The sequence below is a fragment of the Lampetra fluviatilis genome, chromosome 4 (genome assembly GCF_964198595.1).
Source record: "Lampetra fluviatilis chromosome 4, kcLamFluv1.1, whole genome shotgun sequence".
Taxonomy (NCBI): Eukaryota; Metazoa; Chordata; class Hyperoartia; order Petromyzontiformes; family Petromyzontidae; genus Lampetra; species Lampetra fluviatilis.
Window position 1 is genome coordinate 11,020,948 of NC_136278.1, and position 24,605 is coordinate 11,045,552.

Sequence of the window (24,605 nt, forward strand, 5' to 3'; positions counted from 1 at the left end):
GCTGCGGGCGTAAGGGCCATTATGCCAGGGACTGCTGGGCCCGCTTCCCGGGTCCGCCCCAGCAGGAGGCCTCGACAGCGGCCGCTCCAAGAAAGGATTCGCCAGCACAGACGAGCCGGCCGTGACGCGGCAGGGGAAAGAAGACTCAGCTCGGGGTGCGCCTACCACGGCTGCGGAACCTTTGAGGCCCGCAGCCCTTCCAACCACGCCGCGGACACGATTGCGGGACGCCTCTGATGCTGCGCCTTCGAGAATAGGGGACCGGGACGTTGCTAGGCCTCCAATAGCGACAGACAAACTTCAGCCTGTCGCTCTTAAAACCCTGCCACGTTCCCGCTCGGCGGGAGGGCCACCGACCGTCCGGGACGGCCCGGCAACCCACACCCGCTCGAAATCCCTCACATTTCGTTAATTATTGTGTTGTGTTCTTGTTCTTTCGGTATATTATGGTGTGTTCTGTGTCCTTTTTCGTATTCGGTCGTGTTCGCTCGCATTGCTTATTGGAGTTGTGTTCAGCCGAGGTCGGCTGGATTTTCTCTACGGGGGAGGGTGGTGTAATGCGGGCGTAAACGACCTCCCGGAAGTGACGTCATGGGGGGGAGGAGTTACGTCACGTGGGGGAGAGGGTAGAGGTCTATAAGGGGGGTAACCGGAAGCAGTGGGGAGTGATCGGAGACTGGGAAAGTGTGAGGCCACGCAGGGCGAAGGGTGAGAGAGAGAGTGGCGAGATCGCCACACACCCGGGCCACGAGGATCGGCACCGTCAGCCAACGGTGACCGACCCCTGGGCAGCAGGAGCAGCGAGGAGGCTGCAGAGAGCAGCGGGTCTGCAAGGGAGGAGTTGGGCAGCAGGGGTCTGCGTGACGAGACAGCAACGGGTCTGCTAGGAGGGAGTTAGGCTACGTGAGCAACAGCAGCCTTGGGTTGCAGAGCAGAGAGTATATAGGGGAGTGCCGTGAGGGAAAAGAGATCGAACCCAAATAAAGGACACAGGACAGAGAGAAGCGTCCGAGTCTTTTATTACATATGTATCACATGCTGCCTGACAGTTTTAAGGGTTCATTCGTTCGTTTCTCAGTCCGCTTGTCCTGGTGAGAGTCGCGGCGTCAGCATATCGAGGAGGGTGGTCCAGACCTCCCTTTCCCTTGCGACAGAATCTATCTCTTCCCGGGAAATTCCCAGGTGTTCCCAGGCCAGCTGAGTGACATAGTCCCGCCAGCGTGTACTGGGCTGGCCCCGGGGTCTTCGCCCAGTGAGACGTACCCGGTAGAGTTTCCAGGGGGAGTCTATTGGGGGGCATCCTTACCAGGTGCCCGAACCACCTCAACTGGCTCCTCTTGATCCGGAGGAGCAGCGGCTTGATTCTGAGGCTTTCCCGGATTACGGAGCTCCTCACCCGATCACAGAAAGTGAGCCCGGCAACCCTGCGGAAAAACCTCATTTTGGCTCCTTGTACCGGCGATCTCATCCTTTCGGTCATTACCCAAAGCTCATGACCATAGGTGAGGGTGGGAATGTAGATCTACCTGTAAACCGAGAACTTTGTTCGAGAACTCAGCTCCCGCTTCACTACCACGGAATGGTGCAGTGCCCGCAACACCGTGGACGCCGCACCAATCCCCCGGCCGATCTCCCGCTGCCACTTACCATCACTCTTGAAAGAGACCCCGAGGAACTTAAACTCCTCCACTAAGGGCAGCTGTTCCGCCCTCACCTGGAGAGAACAATCGACCATCTCCCGGGAGTGCATGCTGGAGATAACAGACTGATGAGGCAAAGAGGAAAGGACAATGTCATCTGCAAAAAGCAGCGACGTCACCTCCATGCCCCCATATTGGATACTCTTTGTACCTCGGCTGCAGCTTCATATCCTGTCCATAAAATCACAACGGGAGTGGAGATAAGATGCACCCACCATGAACGACTTTGATTTAACACCAAGAATACAGGCAAAGCTCTCACTTTGGGAATACAGGGACCGGATACAGCACAAAAGCATCATACTTCCGCAGCACCTCCCACAAGACATTGCAGGGAGCACGGTCATATGCCTTCTCCAAGTCTACAAAACAAAGGTAGACGGGAGAAGCATACTCCCATGACCCCTCAAATATCTGTGAGAGGGAAAAGGGCTGGTCCATTGTTCCACGACCACATCGTTCCTCCTGAATCTGCGGCTCGACGACCGGGCAGAGCCTCCTCTCTAGCACTGTGGCATCAGCTTTACCTGAGACGCTGAGGAGTGTGATTCCTCTGTAGTTGAAGCACACCCTCTGGTCCCCTTTTTAAAAAATGGGAACCACGCCTCCTGTTTGCCAATCCAGAGGCACTGTACCCGCCTTCCATGCAACATTGAAGAGGTGTGTTAACTACGACACTCCTACACTGTCCAGCACTTTCAATGACTCTGGGCGAATCTTGTCCACCCCTTCAGCTTTGCCGCTACGAAGGCCCTCGACCGTCGGAGCGACTTCAGCAGCTTTGATGGATCAGACTCCCCCAGCTATTTCCAGGGCTCCCTCCTGAGAGGAGGGCATGTCCACCAGGATGAGGAGCTCCTCAAAGTGTTCCTCTCACCTCTCGACCATCTCCTTAGTTGAGTTCAATGTTACACCGCCCGTACTGAAAACAGCCTGGGCCACATCCTGTTGACCCCTGCTAAGGCGTCGGATGCTTTGCCAGAACATCTTTGAGACTGCCCGTTAGTCCCTCTCCATAGCCTCTCCAAACTCCTCCCACACCCGGGCTTTCACTTCAGCGACTGCTGCAACTGCTGCCCTCTTGGCAAGCTGGTACCTCTCAATCGAGTCGGGATAACTTTTTCTGAGCATAGCTCAGAAAGCCGCCTTCTTTCAACTTGACAGCTTCAGAAAGCCGCCTTCTTCAACTTGACAGCTTCCCTCACCACCGGTGTCCACCAGCGGGTCCTAAGGTTGCCGCTATGGCAAGCACTAACTGCGTTTTGCAGTTGCATCCATAATTGAGGTCCTGAACATCGTCCACTCAGACTCAATGTCCACAACCTCCCCTGGAGTGCAAGAGGTTTTCCGGAGGTGTGAGTTGAAGTATTTCTGCACTCGGTCTTCTGCCAGACATTTCCAGAATACCCGCACTATCACTTTGGGCTTTCACGTCTATCTGGTCAGTGCCCCGAGGGTCGGATCCAACTTACCACCATATGGTTATCAGTTGACAGCTCTGTCCCTCTCTTCACCCTATTGTCCAGAACATCTGGCCTTAAGTCCGATGATACAACTATAAAGTCAATCATTGACCTTCGGCCCAAGGTGTTCTGGTACCAAGTACACGTATGAGCATCTTTGTCTTCGAACACGGTGTTCGTTATTGACATTCCGTGACTGTCGCAAGATTCCAATAATATCTCACCGTTCGGGTTCAGATCAGGGGGGGCATTCCTCCCGATCACGCCTCCCCAAGTACCTCCATCATTTCCCACGTGGGCATTGAAGTCGCCCAGTCAGACTGTGGAGTCGGTCGGCGGCACTCTGTCGAGCACTGCACCCACCGTCTCCAAGAAGGCCGAATACTCTGAACTGCTGTTTGGTGCATAAGCACAGACAACAGTCAGAGTTTATTTTTCTGAGACCTGAAGTTTCATTAAGGCGACCCTGTCATCCACTGGGACAAACTCCAACTGAACAGCACCCAGCCGGGGGCTTGTGAGTATCCCGTCACCCGCCCGGGGCCTCTCACCAGGAATTACTCTGGAATAGGAAATAGACCACCCCCGATGGAGAAGCTTAGTTCCAGTGGCAGTGCTGTGTGTGGAGGTGAGACTGGCTATATCTAATTCTAGATTTGAAGCTTTCGTGACTGCAAAGATTCATAATCTTAGATCTTTTCGGTAAAGTCACATAGGTAAAAAATATAAATAATAATAATAAAATAATAATAATGAAAATAGCTACATTAAATCACGACGTCTCGGAAGCAACACAAGCTTTCGTCATCAGATGTAACTGCTCCAGTAAAATTATATCTAGTTTGTACCTTTCAACTTTCACCGCCAGCTCTGGCTCCTTCACCCCCCCCCCCAGTGACATGCCGTTCCATGTCCCAATAGCTAGTGTCCATCGCCAATGTCTCGTCCGTCTGAGACCATCCCTCTCCCTGCCATACTGGCATCTCACCCGTCCCTCACCCTTCGTCCTGTGGATGGTGGGCCCACAGGATGGTGCCACGTAGCCATTACAGGCTGGGCCCAACCGGGTGACGTGGGTCACCCCGGGCACTTGCCGGTGAACACCACCCCCAGGCCTGGCTCTAGCGGTGTATCCCGGTATCCCTTGTCCGGGCGAGGTTCTCTGATTTTTGTATTTTTTTAACCATTCATGAGGGTCTTTGTTTTAGACTGTTATTTGTTTGGAACCTCCCCCAAGACCTGCTCAACAAGGAAGACCCTACTAGGAGTACAAGACTCCAGGCGACATAGCTCTGAGCGTCATTGGAACACACAAACCCCACCACCACAATACGGTTACAATCCTTCGGTGGGAGTTGTTCGTAAGGAGAAAAAGGAGTCACAGCCGCATGATCTTGAGGCACACTGCAAAAGCCGCACTGAAATCCTTTCAATTCTCTTCACTGGGCGAGGGCCGTATGGTGCTAGCTACGTGAAATGGGAAATGCACGGTGGGAGTCGTACCCTTCGATTTAAAGCTTTCGTGACTGCAGGGATTAATCTTCTTGGTTCTTTCGGTAAAGTCACGTGACTTTACCGGAAGAACCAGGAAGATGAGTCGTACCCTTGTTAGACTACGGAGTTCAGCGCGTAAAGAATATAATTGTACGTACTGTATATATTAGGGAGGTTATTGAAGGTGGACCAGAGTCAAGATTACGTGACATAGATGGAGAGCGAGGTCAGGTTGGAGTGCTTTTGCACGACTGAACCTGTGCATAATTAGGAAAGTTTCCAATCATTGCATATCAGAATCAGAATCTTCGAGACCGGAGTAATCTGATGAGATACAAAGCTCTTTTTCACAGATGTCGTGGAGAACATCACCTGCTAAGCCATGGATTGGAAGCATGCACACTCACAAAGATATCAGAACAACAGTTGAATACTCTTTGGTTCTTTTGGTAAAGTCATGTAGGTATAAAATAAAATAAATCACGACGTTTCGGGCGCAACACAAGCGTCCGTCATCAGGTGGGAAAGCACGGTCTGCTGCTGATGCAGACTGCTTTAAAAGGTTTAAAAGGTTTATTTTATACCTACGTGACTTTACCGATAGAACCAAAGAGTATGGATTCCTGCAGTCATGAAAGCTTCAAATTAAAACAGTTGGATAGATGCATACTGGAAAATATATTCAAAGACAGCAAGAATAACAAATCGATCAGATAGCAAAAAACGAACGAGGCATGATCGTGAATGTTAATCATTGCAAAAGGGTTGATTCCCCATGGGCAAGACTGATAAATTAATGGCAACCAAGACAGGGAACTTGTCAAGAGGATGACCATCTTAGAGATGACGATACATCTCGCTTCCGCAATGAGCTCAAGGAGCATAAGCCGTCACACGAAGTCCAGTCATCCTCGCAACAGTAGCTTTTGGCTAACCATCGAACAAAGACGGTGACTGCATCGCTCGCTTTCAAACGCGCTTCTGCGGCTGTCTGCAACGCCTTTCCGATTTTCGCAAGCCACCGGAGATACGCACTTTTAAATCTAGAATGAAAACTTTCTTTTTATTTAGAACTGATTTTAGTGTTTAGTTTCTTGTCCTTCCCCCGCATCTCCGATCAGCACGGTTGGCTACGTACGGTGCGAAAGAAGTTCAACATGCATACACGTACGTGCAGGAACTGTGTATTATGACATCGGGCAACAGTGAGGGATTGCAATGGCATGCGCAGGCCTTTGTCCATCAGTGGATAGAACATGGCTGACGATGACAAATTTTGATACACAGCCCTGTAGCCAGCCCCTAGGATTTAAGAGATTTGAACATTTGTATTTTCTCGGATCAATGATTGTTTTGATAATGCAATTAAATATCACCAAATAGCTTTTTAAATGGAGGCTTCTTTTATGTGTCACAAGGGGGTAGGGGACAACATTTAATCAGCAACTCCCTTGCACTCAGCGGAGAACACTCCACTCTTCATGTACCTGTAAATGGCAATGATCAAATGCACCGGTGAGTGCTTTTTGCCTGAACCTCTAACGTGCAAGAGTCATGCGAAAGCCGACTGCAAATTACCGGAAAGGCATTTAGATTTTCGAATGCACGAAGTTTGAACCCGCTGAACTTGACTCTTTATTATTATTTGGCTGTTTTTGAAAGAAGGGTAAATTTGAATGCTTTTCACGTGCGCGCCATTAATTGGGGCATCGCAGCCCGTGCTTGAGGGTACGAAAGAGAGGAAGCGTCTTCTCCTCGCCAAACGAACACTCGGCCCACACGCTGCCCGCACTCGATGCGCCATCGTGGCCACCACCGGCGGAGCTCGGCCATCTCCTTGTTGTTGACTTGGCAGCTCTCGGCTCCGCGCCAAGCGATGATGGCCGTTCGGATGTAACACTGCAGCCGGGGCCCAACAGTGTCGACCGTCGGTGCCGCACACACCCGACCGCTGGGACAAGTGCTGTTAGCGAGCCACCCTAATGTGGAAGCCGCGTCACTCTCGATCGAGAGAGTTGACGTGAATCGCCTCTGCCGGTCTCTTGACACGTGCCCCGTGCACTGATTGCGTGCGGTGGTGGGGAGTGGGGGGGGGGGGGTTGTCGTGTAGCTTGGAGGCGCTGACGTACACGAGGTGGCTCCGGCCTCGGGCATTAGGCCACGCACAAAAGCGAGAACGTGTGGAGGGGGGGTTAGCAATCATGTGCGTTAATGCACTGCTTAATTAGTTCTCTAAATACACCGCGACCCCTGCGCGCACCTTGCTTTGTGTGTGCCACCTGCTGCGATTTCACCTACAAGTGGCGTGAAACGGGCCCCGAATTAAGTGAAGAAGGATTGATTAGCGGCTCCGCAGCATTTTGTTTGTTTAAAGTGGACTCGCTGAGAGAAGCCGCTTTTTTACGTGCATGGCGTGTGCACGTGTCTGTGTGCACTTATGTGTATGTATGAGTGTGAGTGCATGCGCGCGAGCACCTATGAAAGCCAACACGGCGCATGAGGGGGTGGGTGACCAGCATCACCTCCAGCCGTCTCTGTCTCCCTAGTGGCGATGTTTACACATCGCACCAGGTACTCATTTGAGGCTGAGTCGACCTGGGGGAGACCCATGACCGATTCAGATAATTGTGACTGGGAATTGAACTCGGGTCGCCGGGTTTGTAGAGCAGCACGCAAATCACGCTATACTACCGCTGCCCTTCATAGGTACTCGCTAACAGCACTTGTCCCTCCAGTCTGTCAAGGTTATATGGGGGAGCTTTGTCTTTGCGCGTGCGTGTGAGTATTCGTTTGGGAAGCAGCAGTGTGCTTGTTTCACTGTGGTGTAAAACCAGCACAGACAATCGTTCTCGTAGATTGACCTCATCCAGCAGTGTCTCGATTATCAATTGGATGGCCGATCATCACAATCTGGGGATCAGCCGAGCCCATCGTCCCACCTGGACCACTAACATGAGCAGCACCGTGCGCGGAGCCAGGAGCGGTGCCCTCTGGAGGAATGGGCCCCACGAATGTGAACACGGAATTATGAGCAGTGCTGGCACAGGGCTGTCAGTGGAGATGAACGCACCCGCTCGGGCATCCTGGACCCAGGGAGACACTGAGTTTGTGCAGATGTGCCAAAGAAGTGGCTGTCGGTGTTGATGCCTGGCTTGGGCCTCGCCTCGGTTAACTTTGCCAAAAGTGTACCCGTCGCAATACGTAAACACGAGTACCTAGAACACAATTGTAACCAACTGTGCTGTTGAACTCCCACTCATTTATATGTGCCTAGTTGGATATTCTTGTATGTATCGTACACGTATGTTACATATGTGTGTGTGGTTGTGTGTTTCTGTGCCGTGGCGGCCTTCATAGGTGCTACTCGCTAACAGCACTTGTCCCGACAGTATTTTAAGGCTATACAGAAAATGTTTGTCATTTTGGGGATCAGTGCCATAGTTTTTTTATGCACTGCGCTGTAATACGATAAAAGCAGACGCTATGAACACGGCGACCCGAGCTTCTTTACTGGCTAATTGACGAATATCTGAACCAGTTCTGGACCTGCCCAAGGTCGACTCAGCCTTAAACGAGTACCTGGCGTGGTGTGTAAACAACAGCATTGCAGAGAAAAATGCAGCCAGGCCTGGTGTTTACCACGCCACTTCTTCGTGTGCTGTGCTCGCCTTCATAGGTGCTTACTAACAGCAATTGCTCCAACAGTTTGTTAATGGGGTCTTTGTGTGTGCGGCAGAAGGCAGTGTTGTGGTGGTGCAGTGGTTAGCACATAACACTACAATCATAGCTGCCTGAGATCGATACCCATCCATAGAACGCATTAGTGGCATGTGGTATCTACACTTTTCATGGGCTTCCTTAAGTTGACTCAGCCATAAAAGAATATATGATGCAATGTACAGATAGCAGCACTGGGGAGACCATGGTAGGTGGGCATGTGGTGACGAGATGTTAACCTCCTCACCTGGTATACAGGAGGTCGTGGATTCGTCCCAGCTTACGCCTGTATATTTGGAGTTTGCATGTCTCTCTCCCCGTGGTTGTGTGGATTTTTCTCCGGGTCCTCCAGTTTTTCCCTCCACATTTAGAATCAACATGCGTTTAAGAGTATTTGGCTGCTAGAAATTTCTACATGATGAGCCATTCCGTGGAGCTATCATTTGTGGCCAGGTCGCTCAAAAAAATGTGAACACGAGAATTGTGGCTCTAGAGACCACCTGGAGAAGATTCCAGGCATGTGTTGACAATATTCTTTGGGTCTTTTGGTAAAGTCACGTAGATAGGTTGAAAAAAAATAACAAAAAACTACGACGTTTTGATCACAACACAAGCGATCGTCATCAGGAGAAAAGAGGAAAGCTGCTGAGGCAGACTGTTTTAAGGGTTTAAAATGGGTGTAGCCCAAGGGTCATAAATGAAGTGGGCGGTGCTAGTGATGTTAATGTGAGAAATTAGCGTGTCAATGTAAGATCTGATGGTGACCTCCACGACGAGGGCGCGGAAGTGGCTATGTTAATGTGAGAGATGATCATGTTAATGTGAGATCAGAGAGCGGGGTCCAAGACCACAGTGCGGAAACATCACAGCCAGTTTTGATATGAACTGGTTAATAACGTCCTTCCAATGATTGCTCAGTTTATACCCATCTTCTCAGTTGAAATTGTGTCTGTGTCTATAAATAAGGATGGCTTCATGAACGAATCTTCGTTGGTAGCCAGTGCATTTGCAAAGTACCTTCGTCTTGGAGAAATACATTTCGTGGGAACCCACCGCATTAAAACAATGAAGTCCACGGCCGAGGTATTGGTCCTACCGTGTTTCAGATCTGCCTTATGTTCACAAACACGGTCCGTGACATGTCGCTTAGTTTCCCCAATGTAACTACTGCCGCAGACACAGCTTAGTTTGTAGACGCCCGGGGTATTGCATGTCAGGGATCACATCCTTCACAGATGGGATCAGATCACGAATTTTATGTACTGTATTCAATCGAACCTGTATGTTGTGTTTGCTCATGATTTTGGAGATATTTTTAGTGACCCCTGCTATGTATGGCAAGGTGATGGTTTTGATTGGGTCCTCAGATGGTTCTTTCCCAACGGTTGGGGTGATAGCTTTACGGATTGTGTAGTCTGAATATCCATTCATCTTGAGAGCTTGGTGTACATGTTCCAGTTCACTGGCTAGGTGATCATGGTGTCGAGTTTTGATGAGGGAATTCTTCTGGGATGGATGGTGGTGGGAGTCAGGTTTTAGGTAGGCATTCGTGTGGGTGGCTTTCCTTTAAAGAGTGTCCCATTGAGCCATCTGGTCTCGTTTCGATTAAAACAGCAAAGAATGGTAACTTGCCATCTTTTTCCACCTCCATGGTGAATTTGAAGGCTGGGTGTATGGAATTGAAGTGGTTAAGTCAAGATGTGTTGACAATGATGGCGAACAAGTGGAGACTGACTTTGTAAAGCTATTAACATTTTTGTGACGCACCGTGTATAGCTCCGTGGGGGTTCCCTGGTAAGATAAAAAAATATATATAGTTTTAATTCATACGAATGCATGAGTCCGTACAAAAGCTGGCAAAGCAGGGAGTGGGTAGCATGCACCGACGACGCCCCCCTGCTGCGCAGTTGTTGCACGTGTGCACTCTTCGAGATCCCCGGCTCCATGAAAATAGCAGCTCCAGTCCACGTGTGTAAGAGGCATAGAACCCACGGGGGGGAGGGGGGGGGGCTAACGTATCGTCCACGACCTCGTGTGGAAAACGAGCAGCAGCAACAGACATAAAAGCCATTGTCCGTTCCCCCACCCCCACCGCCTACGGTTAGGTGCGGGCAATTAACGAGAATAAAAAGCCTGATAGCTTTCCATACAATTCTCATTGAGTGAATTAGACGCGGCGGACGTGAAGCCACTCCGATTCAATTGACAGCGTATCACATGGCCCCCCGTTAGCAGTCCACGTGGCAAGTTGCTAGATTGTAAAGTATTGATATAGTGGTCCAATTATATGGGCCCCTTAAAATATGTGAAAAATCAAAACGATGACGTCTGCATAACATGGGTTGCTATTAAGTGCAGTGTGAGTACTCGACTCGTAATTGGAAGATGATTGGTTCAAATTATTTGTAGAAGTCAAGATTTTGGTTGTCCAAATTATTCCCCACTGGAGGAATGTGGAATTTCCGACACTGGATCTGAGCCACACTTGGAGCTGAACACCACCCCCATTGCTTGTTTTAGCAGAAACGCATTATACTTAAATTGACTTTTTTTTTAAGTACCAATAAATAAAATAATACAGTAATTGTATTCTATGGCATTGTTTTGAAAGGACAAATGAGCCTCATTTTTATAGGGCTGAACGATTTGGGGAAAATATCTCATTGCGATTTTTGTGACATGTTGAGATTTGATTTGCGATTAATTTTTTTTTATTCAAGCTTCAGTTCAATATTCACTGTGTACTAGATTTCAAACATGTGATGGAGCATTGCCACATGATACCATCAAAATATGACCTGCTCTATATATTCTAATGCAAGGATGAGAACTTAAAATATATGAATTGCTTCCAACATGTATTTATAAAAAAAAATTGAAGTAGAACAATCAAAATAGAACAATTGTTAGGTTAAATAAATAAAGTTATAATAATAATAATACAAAATTACAATTCCAATAAGAAAGTAATAGAACTTTTGAAATCGCAGCCTTTGCGATTTGCTAATCGCATTGTTTCAAATTGCGATTTCGATTTGAAATTGATTCAGCGTTCAGCCCTAAGTCCCAATAGGTTTGCATCTGGTTATGGAGAGGACATTTCAGTGGCTTGAGACAAGCTGACAGATTGGTGATGGTAGGAATCACCTGGTTCCACCAGCCCACAGGGGTTTATTGTGTCCGTCCGTCGTGCATCCAAAAATGGGAGGGGTGGGGCTGGGTGGAGAGGGGAGGGTGGGGAGGGGCTGGGTAGGGGAGGGCCTGGGTGGGGAGGGTGGGGCTGGGTGGAAGGGGTGGGGCTGGGTGGGGAGGGGCTGGTCACCCCATGGTGCCCTTATAAAACTCAACGTTTAACCTACTCACGCCGGCTTGTGCCCGCCCTCACAGTCGACCATATTTGCGGAATACACCACGCCGCCGTTGACCCTGGCCATTGACCGAGCAACCCAATGTTTCTACCATCTCCCTCCGCAGGAATGTGTTTTCGCAGGAATGTGTTGTTGACCTCTCTCAGTTACCACTTGAGTCAACTATCAAGAGAGGGAGGGAGCAACCTCCTGGACTGGATTTGTACTGCTCGTTCATCCTGTGCATCACATGGGCCGTGACGTCATTGAAGTGTGCTCGGCCATTTTTTTTGTTAATGAAAAGTTCCTCAAAAATTGTGGCGTCTGAGCAGAATGGAAAAAATGGCTTGAAGACAGTTTACTCTACATGTGCCTATTAGGACAAGACAGTGATTTGGTGAGTCAGCTATATAAATGGACTATCGTGTACAGCCGTGTTATTTGTGCGGCTTTCATTTGAGCTCCAGAGATCAGAAAGGTGAAGAGTTGTATTTTCCTCTCGGTATACAAAGGCCCGACCACATTTTTATCTAACTCCACTCCGAAAGTAGACAAATTGGACATGAGCTATGAATGCGTGAGCAGTGTTGTCAATGCGGTGAACTGAAGGAGCTGCAGTGTATGTCTGGGCAGTCATGATTGCCAAAATAACATAGACATCGTCCACACATTCGTCGCACAACAACTGGAACGCTGACGCTTGTGAGTTGACCTCAGACGAATGCCCCAACTCTAGTTCTGCCGTAGAAGCAAGTCAGAAGGAAAAAGTGCTTCCCTGCTTACATGAGCATTGGGAATGGTGTTCTCCACTGGGTGAGGTCGTGTGGAATAACCACTGTGGAATTACCACCGTTGACTTCCCATGACATGTAGTGCTCAATTTATAGAATGTGGAGGGATGGTTCAGCCGAGTCAACCCTTAGCCAGGATTTGAACTTAAGTTCTGCCCCCTGTGGCTGGCTGCATTAGATGGTCATGTTGTGCAGCCCTTGGCCAGTCCACTGCTAGATGAGTGCCTGCCCATGCCGTGTAAGTCACGGGGACAGTGTGTGACCCTGCGCCACGTTGGTGAGATGTTAATTCCCTCACCTGGTATGCAGGAGGTCGTGGGTTCGATCCCGACCCTTGATGCCTGTATATTTGGAGTTTGTATGTTCTCCCCGTGATCGCGTGGATTTTTCTCCGGTTTTTCCCTCCACATTTAGAAACGGGCGTTTAGAGTATTTGGCTCCGATTTTCACGTGATAAGCCACTTCGTTGAGCTATCATTTGTGGCCAGGTCGCTTCTGAAAAAGAGCTATAGAGCTCAGTAGATCTTACCTGGTAAAATACAAATTGTTTATAGTTAAAAGTTTTTTCCTTCACCCCGCTGATCAATGTGTGGGTTGGTGAACGCGAAGAGCACAGGTGTGGGAGCATAGGAGTACCGTACAATGTTCGGCGCATGGTGGTTGCTCATCCAAATCCATATCCAGGATCAACCCTGCTTAGATTATGAGGTCTGATGAGATCAAATGCATTCCCAGGTGATTTGTTCATTGGCAGTAGATGAGAGATAAATGGATATCTGTACTTAATATTGAGACAGAGGATACATCGGTTTCTCAGCTTCTGTGATCTTCATATAGCAGCTGTGTGTTGCTGTTTCGGCTTTCAGGGTCGTATTTTTCTTCATAAATAGACTATTGCTAAATTTGTTTTGGGCAATCGTAAAATTTTCATGAAGCGAATTGCATATAGTAATTATCTAACATTTAACGAACATGTTTACCTTCAAATGTCACCTCGAAACACTGAGGTTAAATTGTATGGGATACTGAGAATTTCAACCATTACCTATTGTCAAACTGTAATTGGATTTTTGTTTCTTTCCTTTCGGTATCCACGGAAGTTGCCCATTGAAAATCACTCCAGTCGTAGAGCAATAGATATTTACAGATTTAAAAAAAAAACATCATTATCGCTTTGAATTGTTTACCTTGTGTGGCTTGCCAGAGCGTGGCTGCATGCCATTGTGGATGCGTTTGTGAGAGTTGGACAAACGGAAACAGGAGGACCAAAGGGGGGGGGGGGGGGCTCGTTCAGTTTATGTAGAACAGCGCGCCGTGCCACGACAACGGAGGTTGGAGGGAGTGTGAATGCCCAACAGGGCTGAAAGCCAGCCTCATTGTTGTCTTTCAACTTGAATGCGATTTCCTTGATTGTCACTCGATTCTACTTCAGACCTGCACATTTATGTGCACAAGAAGCCCCTGGTGACTTAACCAATAATTGAACAATCACCCCCCCCCCCCATGGTTATACATTATATAGGTTCCAGCAGGCATCATATGCAGTCACTGTCAGCCAAGCTCGCAGTGTCTTTATTATTGAAGGGGCGGTGCTCACCATTGCGTGGTACTCTGCTCTGTTGGCAGCCCTGAGCCAGTGGTGTGAATTCCACATTCCAATGGTGGGGCCGGTCTCACCACAGCCACAACCTCTGTTGGTTTCCTACAAAGTGCTACGACGAATTATATTGCGTAAAGAAGCGGATTACTTCTCGTGCTCCAAGTACGGGACTGTGAGAAGAGTACTTTTTTTTTCGGTAAAGTCACGTAGGTAAAATATATAAAATAAATTAAAATGAAAACAGATCAATTAAATCACGACGTTGCGGAAGCAACACAAGCAACCGTCATCAGGTGTTGACTGCTTCAGCAAAATTACTGAGGCATATGAAGAGAATTATTAAGAGACAACGTGTTTATATCGGGTGTTGGGGGGGGGAGAAGTCAAGGGGTCGGGGGTGGGGGCATGCGGCAGGCCGTGTGGACGGTGGTGCACGGGATTAGCATGAGTTAAGCCGATAGATAACCATCTGTGTTTTTTTGTGATGTCAGGGGAGGGGAGTTTGTGCATGAGTGCAGTGCCTGCACGGCGAGTGATGGTGGTGTATCAGGCTGGAAGAGATGGATATGGCTGTAAAATTATAAGGCAGCTAAAGTTTGACTTGGTTGATGACATCTTTCCAATGATTGCTTAATTTACGTGAGAAGAGTGTCAAACTGACACATTTCTATTGAATTGTTTTCCTGAGCAACACAACAGGTTCCCTACTCGTGAAAAAAAAAAACATCCTGGCATTAAATACCGAGTATATTTTTTTTGCGTTTCTTGAGTTGTGGTTAAGGACATTTTTTTTCACAATTGAATACCAATTGTTTTTTACTGGGAATGTGGCCTATTTAGGAATGCTACATGCCAATGGAAAATGTTGCAACTTGTCCATCGATACTTGAAGCATCTAGCCCAAACGATGCACACAGTATTTTAATGGATGCACACTTCTCATCATTACCGAGAGGCACAGAGAAATGAGTGCTTCTTCGTTGCTTTTAGCAGGGACACGTTTCTTTAAAAAGGAAACTGCACATTGCACAGTATTAAGCATGAATTTCCCGTTCAAAATTGAAATCAAATGCATCCAAATTGTCCACTTAGTGTGTAATGCCCTCCCATGATTACAATCGTAAACGCCGCGGTGGGCAAGCAGGACCCTTTCGCTGTCCATTCACAAATAAGCATTTCCACATCGCTCGGTTTCCGGCCACGTTGATTGGCAAAGTAATGAGAAGTGAGTGAATGCACCGCTGTAATACGGATGTATAAATATTTATTCGTATCACCCCTACCGAGCGCAGGGAGCTTGTCGACGTAATGACAGGTTGGCGAGAAATGCGTGCGTGTGTTTTCTTTACTTGCAGCCTGCACCCAAACACTAATTGCCTCTTCAAATCCTCGCACTTCACTCACGGGATGTCTAATAGTGCCCTTGATGAATGCCGGCAAAAAAATAAAACTGTCAGCCCAACGAACATTTTCCACTTTACCGTCTTTAGTGACATTTCTTGCGCCTTGCCGTGTCCGGCCCTGAGACTGTGGGCATAATTAGGCTACAAACCCATTGATAGGGGGGGAGGGGTGAGCTTTCCTTGTAGACGGCGAGTTGCCTTGTTACCTGAAGCAATTTCCGGGGCATCCAGACTCTTTCTAGACACGGGTTCCCTGTTGTGCCTCCGAGTTGGCTGTCAGGCAAGCTGGCCAGATGAACAAACCACCTCCTCGTACCTTTGACTGTTGGCCATTGATAATTCTTGCAGAATTATGCGGCTACGTCGCATGTTGTTCCTGCGCGATGTCCATGGTTTTCGCTCCCGTGGAACTCAATATTTACATATCATTTTCAAACTTTACTCCGTTTCATGTTTTGACTGGTCCTCACAATGGGAGTGTGAAATTGCCAGTGCTGGCTCTAGGCTGCAAATGAAGATGAGTGCCGGTGTCAGTTTGTGCGAGGAGAGGCTTTGAAACACATCTATGCCTGTACTCGTGCAACAACACACCGGGTGCCATTGTGGTTAGGAGTATAAAACCACACTGACGCTGTGACTTTATCACGCACTTGTATAATTCAATCCTTGCGCATGATGGCAACAATGTGTTCAGGAGCTATATTGCCAATATTCTTTGGTTCTTTCGGTAAAGTCACATAGATAGAAAAATATATAAAAATAAAAACCACGACGTTTCGATCGCAACACAAGCGGTCGTCATCAGGAAAAAGGGGTTAGCCTCTAAAGGCAAACTGTTCATTAAGGTTTAAAATGGGCGTAGCCCAAGTGTCAGCAGCATGGGCGGGGCAGCTAATGTTAATGTAAGTATTGGTCCTACCGTCTTTCAGATCTGCCTTGTATTCACTAACACGGTCCGAGACATGTCGCTTAGTTTCCCCAATGTAACTACTGCCGCAGACACAGCTTAGTTTGTAGACGCCGGGATATTGCATGTCAGGGATCTTGTCCTTCACAGATGGGATCAGATCACACATTTTATATACTGTGTTAAATCGGACCTGGATCTTGTGTTTGTTCATGATTTTGGAAATCGTTTTGGTTATCCCTGTTATGTATGGCAAGGCGATGGTTTTGATTGGATCCTCAGATGGCTCCTTCCTCACGGTTGGGGTGATGGCTTTGCGGATTGTGTAGCCAGAATATCCATTCGCCTTGAGAGCTTGGTGTACGTGTGAAGTATTGGAAAATGACGGCAGGAAACTCCTTGACGGGAACACACTTCTTTTATTAAATCTTGACTTGTAACAATACAACGCGTGGCCTCTCTTCTTCACAATGCGCTTCTCTTGACTCTGGATTCTGTGCTGCTGGCTCTCTGTGCCTCGTGTAGACTCCGCGCCTCGGCTACACTCCTCTCTCGCCTCGTGTAGACTCTGCGCCTCTGCTACACTCTCCACTCGCCTCGTGTAGACTTTGCATCTCTCTCTCTGGCTACACCGTATGCATACTCGGCTCGTGTAGACCTTCCTCTCTCTCTGGCTACACCGTATGCATACTCGGCTCGTGTAGACCGTTCTCTCTCGCTGGCTACACACTATACATTACTCAGCTCGTGTAGACCGTTCTCTCTCGCTGGCTACACACTATACATTACTCAGCTCGTGTAGACCGTTCTCTCTCGCTGGCTACACACTATACATTACTCAGCTCGTGTAGACCGTTCTCTCTCGCTGGCTACACACTTATACCTTACTCTCCTCTACTCTCCATTACTCTCCATTACTCTCCATTACTCTCCATTACTCTCCTCTCCGGGCTCTATCTCTGCACCTTCGTCTTCATTCTTAGATGGTTCCACTTCTGCCCCTGCTCCTCTGTGCATCACCTTATATACCCCTTCTTCCCGGGAGACGGAGCGGATGCGGACCTCAACGTCGGCACCGCTCCTCAGTTACCCAATCCCCACGCGCTATCCCTACGATCCGGTTCCGCTCAGCGCGTGTTTCCACTCCCCGACCAATCACACCGCGCTGCTACCCGATCACTCCCTCTGGGCGCGTCACCGGCACACAGCCAATCAGCAGCACTACCCCCACCCGCGCACTGACGCCTGCTCCTCCCCGTCAGCGCGCATCACCCCACACACACCCGTACATACGCGCTGGCACACGACATATACACCCAGCGCGTATCACCACTACACGTGTTTGAGTTCGCTGGTTAGGTGTTCATGGTCATAGATACATTGAGCTCTATGGTGTAGAGTTTTGATGAGGGAATTCTTCTGGGATAGATGGTGGTGGGAATCAGGTTTTCGGTAGGCATCAGTGTGGGTTGCTTTCCCGTAGACAGAATGGCTCATTGAGGTGACTGTGAAGTTCAACCCTTTAGCCAAAACCGATTTTTGACCATTGGAAATTGGACTATTACTCAGATTAATAACAACCTTGTCAACGTATAACTTTTTAATGCGTGGATCTGGTTTCTTCGTGGAAAGGAGGTTGAACTTGGAAATCAGGTTATCTGTACATTTAGTTGACATTGTAGCGGCTGATGAAGTAGTCATGTTATCTACATGTTCCCAATCAGATGTAGACATTTTTTCTGTCAATGTTAAGTGTGATTTCAAGAGTGTCTTGTCCACATTATCTTGTTCAGTACGGAACAGTCTAATTATCTCTGAGATCAGGGCCAAGCCAGCCCTGAACAAAATTATTTGCCATTGGAAGATGTGACAGCAGCAGAGGTCAGTGTGAATGAGGTCGGTATTACCTTAGAGTCGCGGCATCTCTTCAGAAATTGAGTGCTTTCGTGTCTCGGAGTTTGTTGTGGTTATGTGGAAACCCTCCCCATAGAGGCGGTTAAATTTTGACTTAACTTTCGTGACTGCAGGAATTCATATCACTGGTCAACAAACAAAAAACATTTTTTTCTGGCCTGGACTTTTGCAGCTGTTTTAGACTAATTTCAGGGTGCTGATTCCAAATCTGATCTCAGATTTGCTCTATCACATCTCATTTTTATGCAATCGGCATACCCCATTTTCATTGATTTTACCCGAAATTAACTGTCACTTATGATTGCAAGTTGTTGCGAGTCAGTGACTGCTTTAGTGTTAAAATATGGTGCTGTATTTTTAGGATAGTGTGTTTATAATATAATTTTATGTAGATATCCACATTTACTTAATATATTTCTTCTGCAGTTTTTATTGAAAATGCAATATTTGATATCTCAAAAACTTGATGTGATAGACAAAAACTGATGCCAGATTTGGAATCAGCACCCCAAAATTACCTTAAAACCGTTGGAATACCTTATGCCAGAAAAAGTGTGTTGACCAGTGTATTCTTTGGTTCTTTCGGGTAAAGTTACATAGATAGAAACAATTATAAAATATTGCCAATGTCAAGGTCTGCAAGCCACGAGAAGGCTTTAGGAGAGAGTTTGTGTAGTTTTGCTATTTCTTCATTGAATGCGCGCAGACTACAGTGGTTTACGATTTGGTCCATGGTTTGGTTTGCATGGCCACAATCGCACTACTGTGGCCTGCCTTTAATTTCCGAATTATGGAGATGTGCATATCGGCCTATTGATGTTCTGATGCGGTTGATGGTTCCATTGGTGTCTTCGAGGAGGAGGAGGAATGCTAAAGCCAGGAGGTGCGATGTTTGGGTCTTGAGTGAGGTGTTTATTCTGGACGTCTACGTTGTTCCACTGGATGAGATGCTAGGACGGTGACAGCGGCACAATCCCAGAAGGGGCTGGAGTCAGTGGAGAGGAACATTGTTGAGGTCTCGGTTGGTAGACATCTCGTTTATTCGTTGGATGGGAGCAAACCAGAGAACCCGGAGAAAACCCATGCAGAACAGGGGGAGAACACACAAACTCCCCACAGAATAGAGGCGTAATCACGAATTTAAACCAGGCTGTATCAAGCACTGCACGAACCCTGCCACCAAGGTTCCTAAACAATGGGTGGTACGAATCGAGCGTAAGGATGAGAGCTAATTGTTTCTTTGGGTTTCTTTAAGCCCTCCGCCGCGCTCCTCATCCCCGGTGCGTGTGCGCGCTTGTCGTCCCCGCGCAGGTGAACTACTACGCGGAGGTTTCCAAGATTTTCCGCGACCTGTCGGAGAAGATTGACGTCGCGGAGCGGACGGACGAGCAGCGTGAGCAGGAGAACGAGGCGCGGCTCGCCGAGCTGCGCTCGCTCTCCATCGTCGCCAACGACTGAGAGCTCGCCACCGCCGCCCCTCCGTCCCCACTCACCCCCTCACCCTTGCCTCACCGACTACCCCCTCCCTTGTCACTAAGCCACCCTCCACCCGCCCCCCCCACCACCCCACCCACCCCATGTATGTATGTTGAACTTCTTTGGCACCATAATGGAGGTTTTTGGGTTTGATCGCGTACATTTAAATGTGACTAACGTTCTTTGACACCGTACGTAGCAAGTCGTGCTAATTAGAGGTGCGGGGGAAGGACAACAAACTAAACACAAAAAGCAGTTCTAAAGAAATGAATTGTCAATGCATGGCTCCAGTGGCTTCCTGATATCGGAAGGAAGAGTATTCCAGACGGCCGCAGAAGCGCATCCGAAAGTGTTGATGCGGGTGAAGGAGTTTTTTCACTTACATAGGGTGATCAAATCTGTGGCCCTAACATGAGAAGCGGGTGCTATCTTTCCGCTTTCCCTGCTCGTTGCAGAGGTTCATGGTTCGCATCCAGCAGCCCACCCTGGTTATCACTGCGGTGGTGTATTAACCATGACAATACTATGCGCTGTCTGCTGCAGTGGACGTTAAAGATCCCGTGATGTCATTTACAAGAGGAGGTTATTGTGAGCTGGTGTCACGCTTCAGATTTGACAATAAAAAACTCAAATAGGGTTATACGTAACGATCATTACTCCCTACTGCAAAACACTTTGCAGCACCCTCCTGAGACTCGGTGAGACTTTCCCGAGATGAATAAAAACACAAGTGAAATCTATTTAAGGGGATGATGCAATAGTGAAATGGTCGGCACGCTGGACTTGCAATCCAGAGGTTGGCAGTTCTATAAAACAATGAGGCAAATGTCTTAAATCGCCCCCCCCCCTCCCACGCATCTGTCCACCCTGCAGTATAAATACGACAGTGCAGAATATTGGAATAAGACGATAGATTGTACAGGGGACACGACGAAGAAGACGAGTTAGTCGATTGACAGGCCACGTATGGTGGGGTAAAGTGTGATTACTCCATCTTCAAAGACGTCTGGCCAGTACTCTCCAGAGGGGCTCTCCAGAGCTCCCTCGAGCGGAGGCCCTTTTGCCAGCAGTGGTGTGAGTGAGCTATTGCAGGGATGCGCCTTGACCTTCCGCGTGCACCCTTCCATATTTTCTGAAATCCAGATTTCATCGCGAGAGGGTAACTCGGTGATCGCTACTGGTGAATTAATCCGTGTGTTTAAACCTTAAGCGAAAAAGCTTAAATGTCCAGAGAGACCTCAAGAAAAGCCACGCCCACCAAACCTTGATCCCAGTGACTTCCACGTGTTTCCACAGTGAAAGATTTTGCTTGTGGAAAGAAACGTTTCTCTACCGACACCTGGAGTGATTGGTCCTGTGCAAGAGTAAGTGGCTTGAGAAAGGAGACAAATAACACGGGACCACTGAGGTTAGTCGATGCATCTGTGCCAAGCCACGGATTGTTCAATCGCTGCTAATATTTCAGAACTATCTCGGCAGCCCTCTCTCACTTGTTTTTTCAACATTCACCTCGTCAACTCTGCACCGACTTTTCTCATGGAAGTATAAAGAGTGATACTGCGTACGTGAGATTGGGCCTGCTTACATAATATAACCAACCCCCTTCAGGATGTGCATCTGCCACATACGTCTGTTTTCCACCACACAACCGAGCTGTGCTAGGGCCATGCCGAGCCAGCCGGGTGGTTTTGGCCACGGCAGAAGCTGAGCCGAGCACCTGTGGACGAGTCAAAACGCACGTAGCTGCGAAAGCGGTGACGCTGTGTTTGAATTGTGTGTGTGTGCCCACTGATGCCACGCGCAATGAACACACGTTCCTAGCCCCGTCTCTCGGCCCTGCTTGGCCCCGAGCCATATACAGATGTCGTTGTAAGGCCAGCTTATCTAGGTTTGGTTTCGGGCTCGGCACAGCAAATAGCCAGTGGGGAAGCACCCGACTGTTAGTGTCCCACGCTGGCTCGGCTCAGATGTGCCAGTGGAAAAGAGGTGGTAGTTGGTGACTGTAGCTTATCGGTTAAAGTGCTAGCTTGTGATGCCATTGAATGTGGCTAGTGTTGGACGTCTAATGCCATTCAGTGAGTGTTAGTAGTGGAGCAAAGATAAGGTGGAACGGCATCCACCGAGAGGTTCTTGGTATTTTTGTGAACTTGCACTTTTTGTGTTTTTGCTTGTGTTTTTTTTTGTTATTTCTGTGTGTATGTTTTGTGTGTGGAGAATGACGACACTGGTATTTAAAGCATTGCACTACAGTTGTGGAGATGTGGGTTTTATCCCTAGCCGTGCACATCGTTCAGTTGCAAAAACGTGACCTCTAGGTCAACTCGGCCATTGGTACCTGGTGATGCAATCGGGAGTGCCGTTGGCTTTGCTGCGTGTGTGAGTGCTCACGAACATCACTCACCCCTACGGTTTACAAGACTCAACATATTAACTTTAAATTTGAATGTCGGGTGCCCGTGCGTGTGTTGTATGTTCCGTGATCATGAGCTATGTGCCTGTCCTGCATCGCATCTTGTGTTTTTCCGCTATTCGTTACTCCGAATTAGATGGCCTCTCACTGTGGGTTCTCATCTGGTTGAATGGAGGATTGGTTTCTGGGAAGCAGTGTGCATGTTCATGTCCAGTCCGATGGTGCTGTGGTTAAAACTCTTTACGCCCGGTCACAAAGTTACAAGTTCGAAGCTAAGTCATAATAAACTCGGCCTATCCTTCCAGGGCCGATACAATTGGTACCGCTTAGTAGGAAGTCAACAGTGCCGAACGGTCTGGCCCCCACCACAAGAATATGGAATGTCCACCACTCGCCCAGATATGGAGATGGGTGTCAACTAGACAGTTTCACTTTGAATTCCAAAAAAAACGATAAGCGCTGTCTCCATGGCTCACATAATGGCTGGCATGTCGTGATTCCAAGAAAGGTGCATTTTTAATCACAGCCCTGGATTATCAACTTCTGAGCTGAGCTTGATGGCTGCAGAAAGTGGCGCACTTCACGGCAAATAACGCACACTTGAATCATGATGAATGGTCGTGTCCGCAGAGCTGTGTGGGTTGGTTATTATTTCGAGCACTATGCTAAATACCTACAGCGTTTAAACCTCCTTGTTGTAAGTGATGGATCAGTACTTGGGTTCACATTTATTTTTTGTAATCGCTTTGTGCCAGTAACGTCTACTGCTCAGTATAAACCACTGAAATTATACTTTTGCTATTTAGCTTACGTTGTTGGGTTGATTATGTTAAACAATATTTTAGCAAATAAGTAAAAACAAAAACTGTGAGATGGCGTATGCCGCCTTGTGCCTTCTGATGCTTATTTCGTGTGTGTGTGAAATGTATATGTATTGTTGGTAAGCCTTGGCTGAAATGGACCGTTAATAAAAATAAATATATATAGACACACATCACTATGGTACACACATTTGTCATTTCACAATTACTGTGGAAATATGAAACATATCTTGGTATGTTGTGAGTTTTGGCACGCAACACAGGCCCACATGATAAGTTCATGCAGTATGTTTCCTGTTTCAGGATGTCCACGACATTGCCACCAACCACTTAAATTGCCTTGGATGTAAATCCACAGCAGCTTCCCTTTGGTGTTGCTGCCTGGTTCGTGTTAGCCTCCACGAGCTCCCTTGAGGTCGAATTTATTTAAACTTTCAGGCCCCACCTGTGCTGTCAATGGGCGAGCGTGCAACAACCGGCGTTTGGCTCGCACACAACTAAGGAGGAGGCTGCGCCGCCGCCGTCTTGGTTAGCGCACTGCGTTACGAGCACGGCGACCCCGGGTTAACCAGAGTCTCCCAGACGCACCATGAAGTCACGTTCAAAAATCTGTCCAAACAAGCCGGTAATCCATTTCCTCTCCTGCCCTCTCCTGGCCATCGGAGTGCAGCAAGTGGGGAGGTGATCTCTACGTGATCCAAAAATCCCAACCTCTGGTATTATCATCAGCCCATGATCTATCCATTGATGAACAAAATAAAACACTTGTTGGAAGGATGCTGGAAAACGCATGATGTGAATCTAGGGCAATTACTGAAGGTGAACCAGGATCAACATAAATCAAACTGACAGCGGGAACAGGATGGAGTGCTTTTGTTTCATTAAATTAGATTTATTTTAAAAACAACAAATGTGCCTAAGAGGAACATTTTCAATCAAGGCAAATTACGCGCAATGACGTGGATTTCAAAATATGGACACCTGACAACATTTGGGTCAGAAGCTGAGAAGTACACAAACAAAAAATCGGAGGCATCGTGTTCACTGAAGGGTGAAGTGGGCTGGAGCAGTGCACACTCCTGGAAAGGAGGGATGGCCGGTTTCCCAGAAGATTGAGAGTGGAAGCCAGGGAAGTGAGGCCACCGGAGAAGACAAACTACCACAGAGATGAGAGATGAACTCGTGCGCAGAGGCGCGATGGAGTTGTGGCATCGTGGAACCTTGGGGCAGGCCTTCGTAAACATGATATAGAATGTTGAGTTAGGATATAGAATACGGCGAACGATGGTCAGCATCTTGTTGTTTCCTTTTGTCTTTCCCCCCCCCCCCATTTTGTACTCATGGCATCATGTCGTGCCACGAGAAATACATTCGGAAATCTCGGCATTGTGCCCTGTGTGGCAGAGAATGGCTGCACAAGAAAGATGTTTTTTTTTTCTCTCAAAAGAAAATCTATCAGGTGAACATATTTTAATTTACACAGTAGGGGGAGCATTATCCCGTGCACCCTTCTACGAGACCGTCGTCGGACGGTTGCATGGAGGTCACACCAACATGTTTAA

At 48.0% G+C, this 24,605-nt stretch overlaps 1 protein-coding gene across 1 annotated transcript in view; it reads left to right on the forward strand.

Annotated features, from left to right (window-relative positions):
- The window catches only part of BIN3 (bridging integrator 3), a 167,468-nt gene extending 144,239 nt beyond the window's left edge, over positions 1-23,229 (forward strand). The window contains exon 9 of the mRNA XM_078855536.1: positions 19,648-23,229. Within this exon, the coding sequence (XP_078711662.1) occupies positions 19,648-19,794 (147 nt within the window). The 3' untranslated portion in view covers positions 19,795-23,229. The remainder of the gene's footprint in view (positions 1-19,647) is intronic.
- Positions 23,230-24,605: the final 1,376 nt, after the last annotated feature.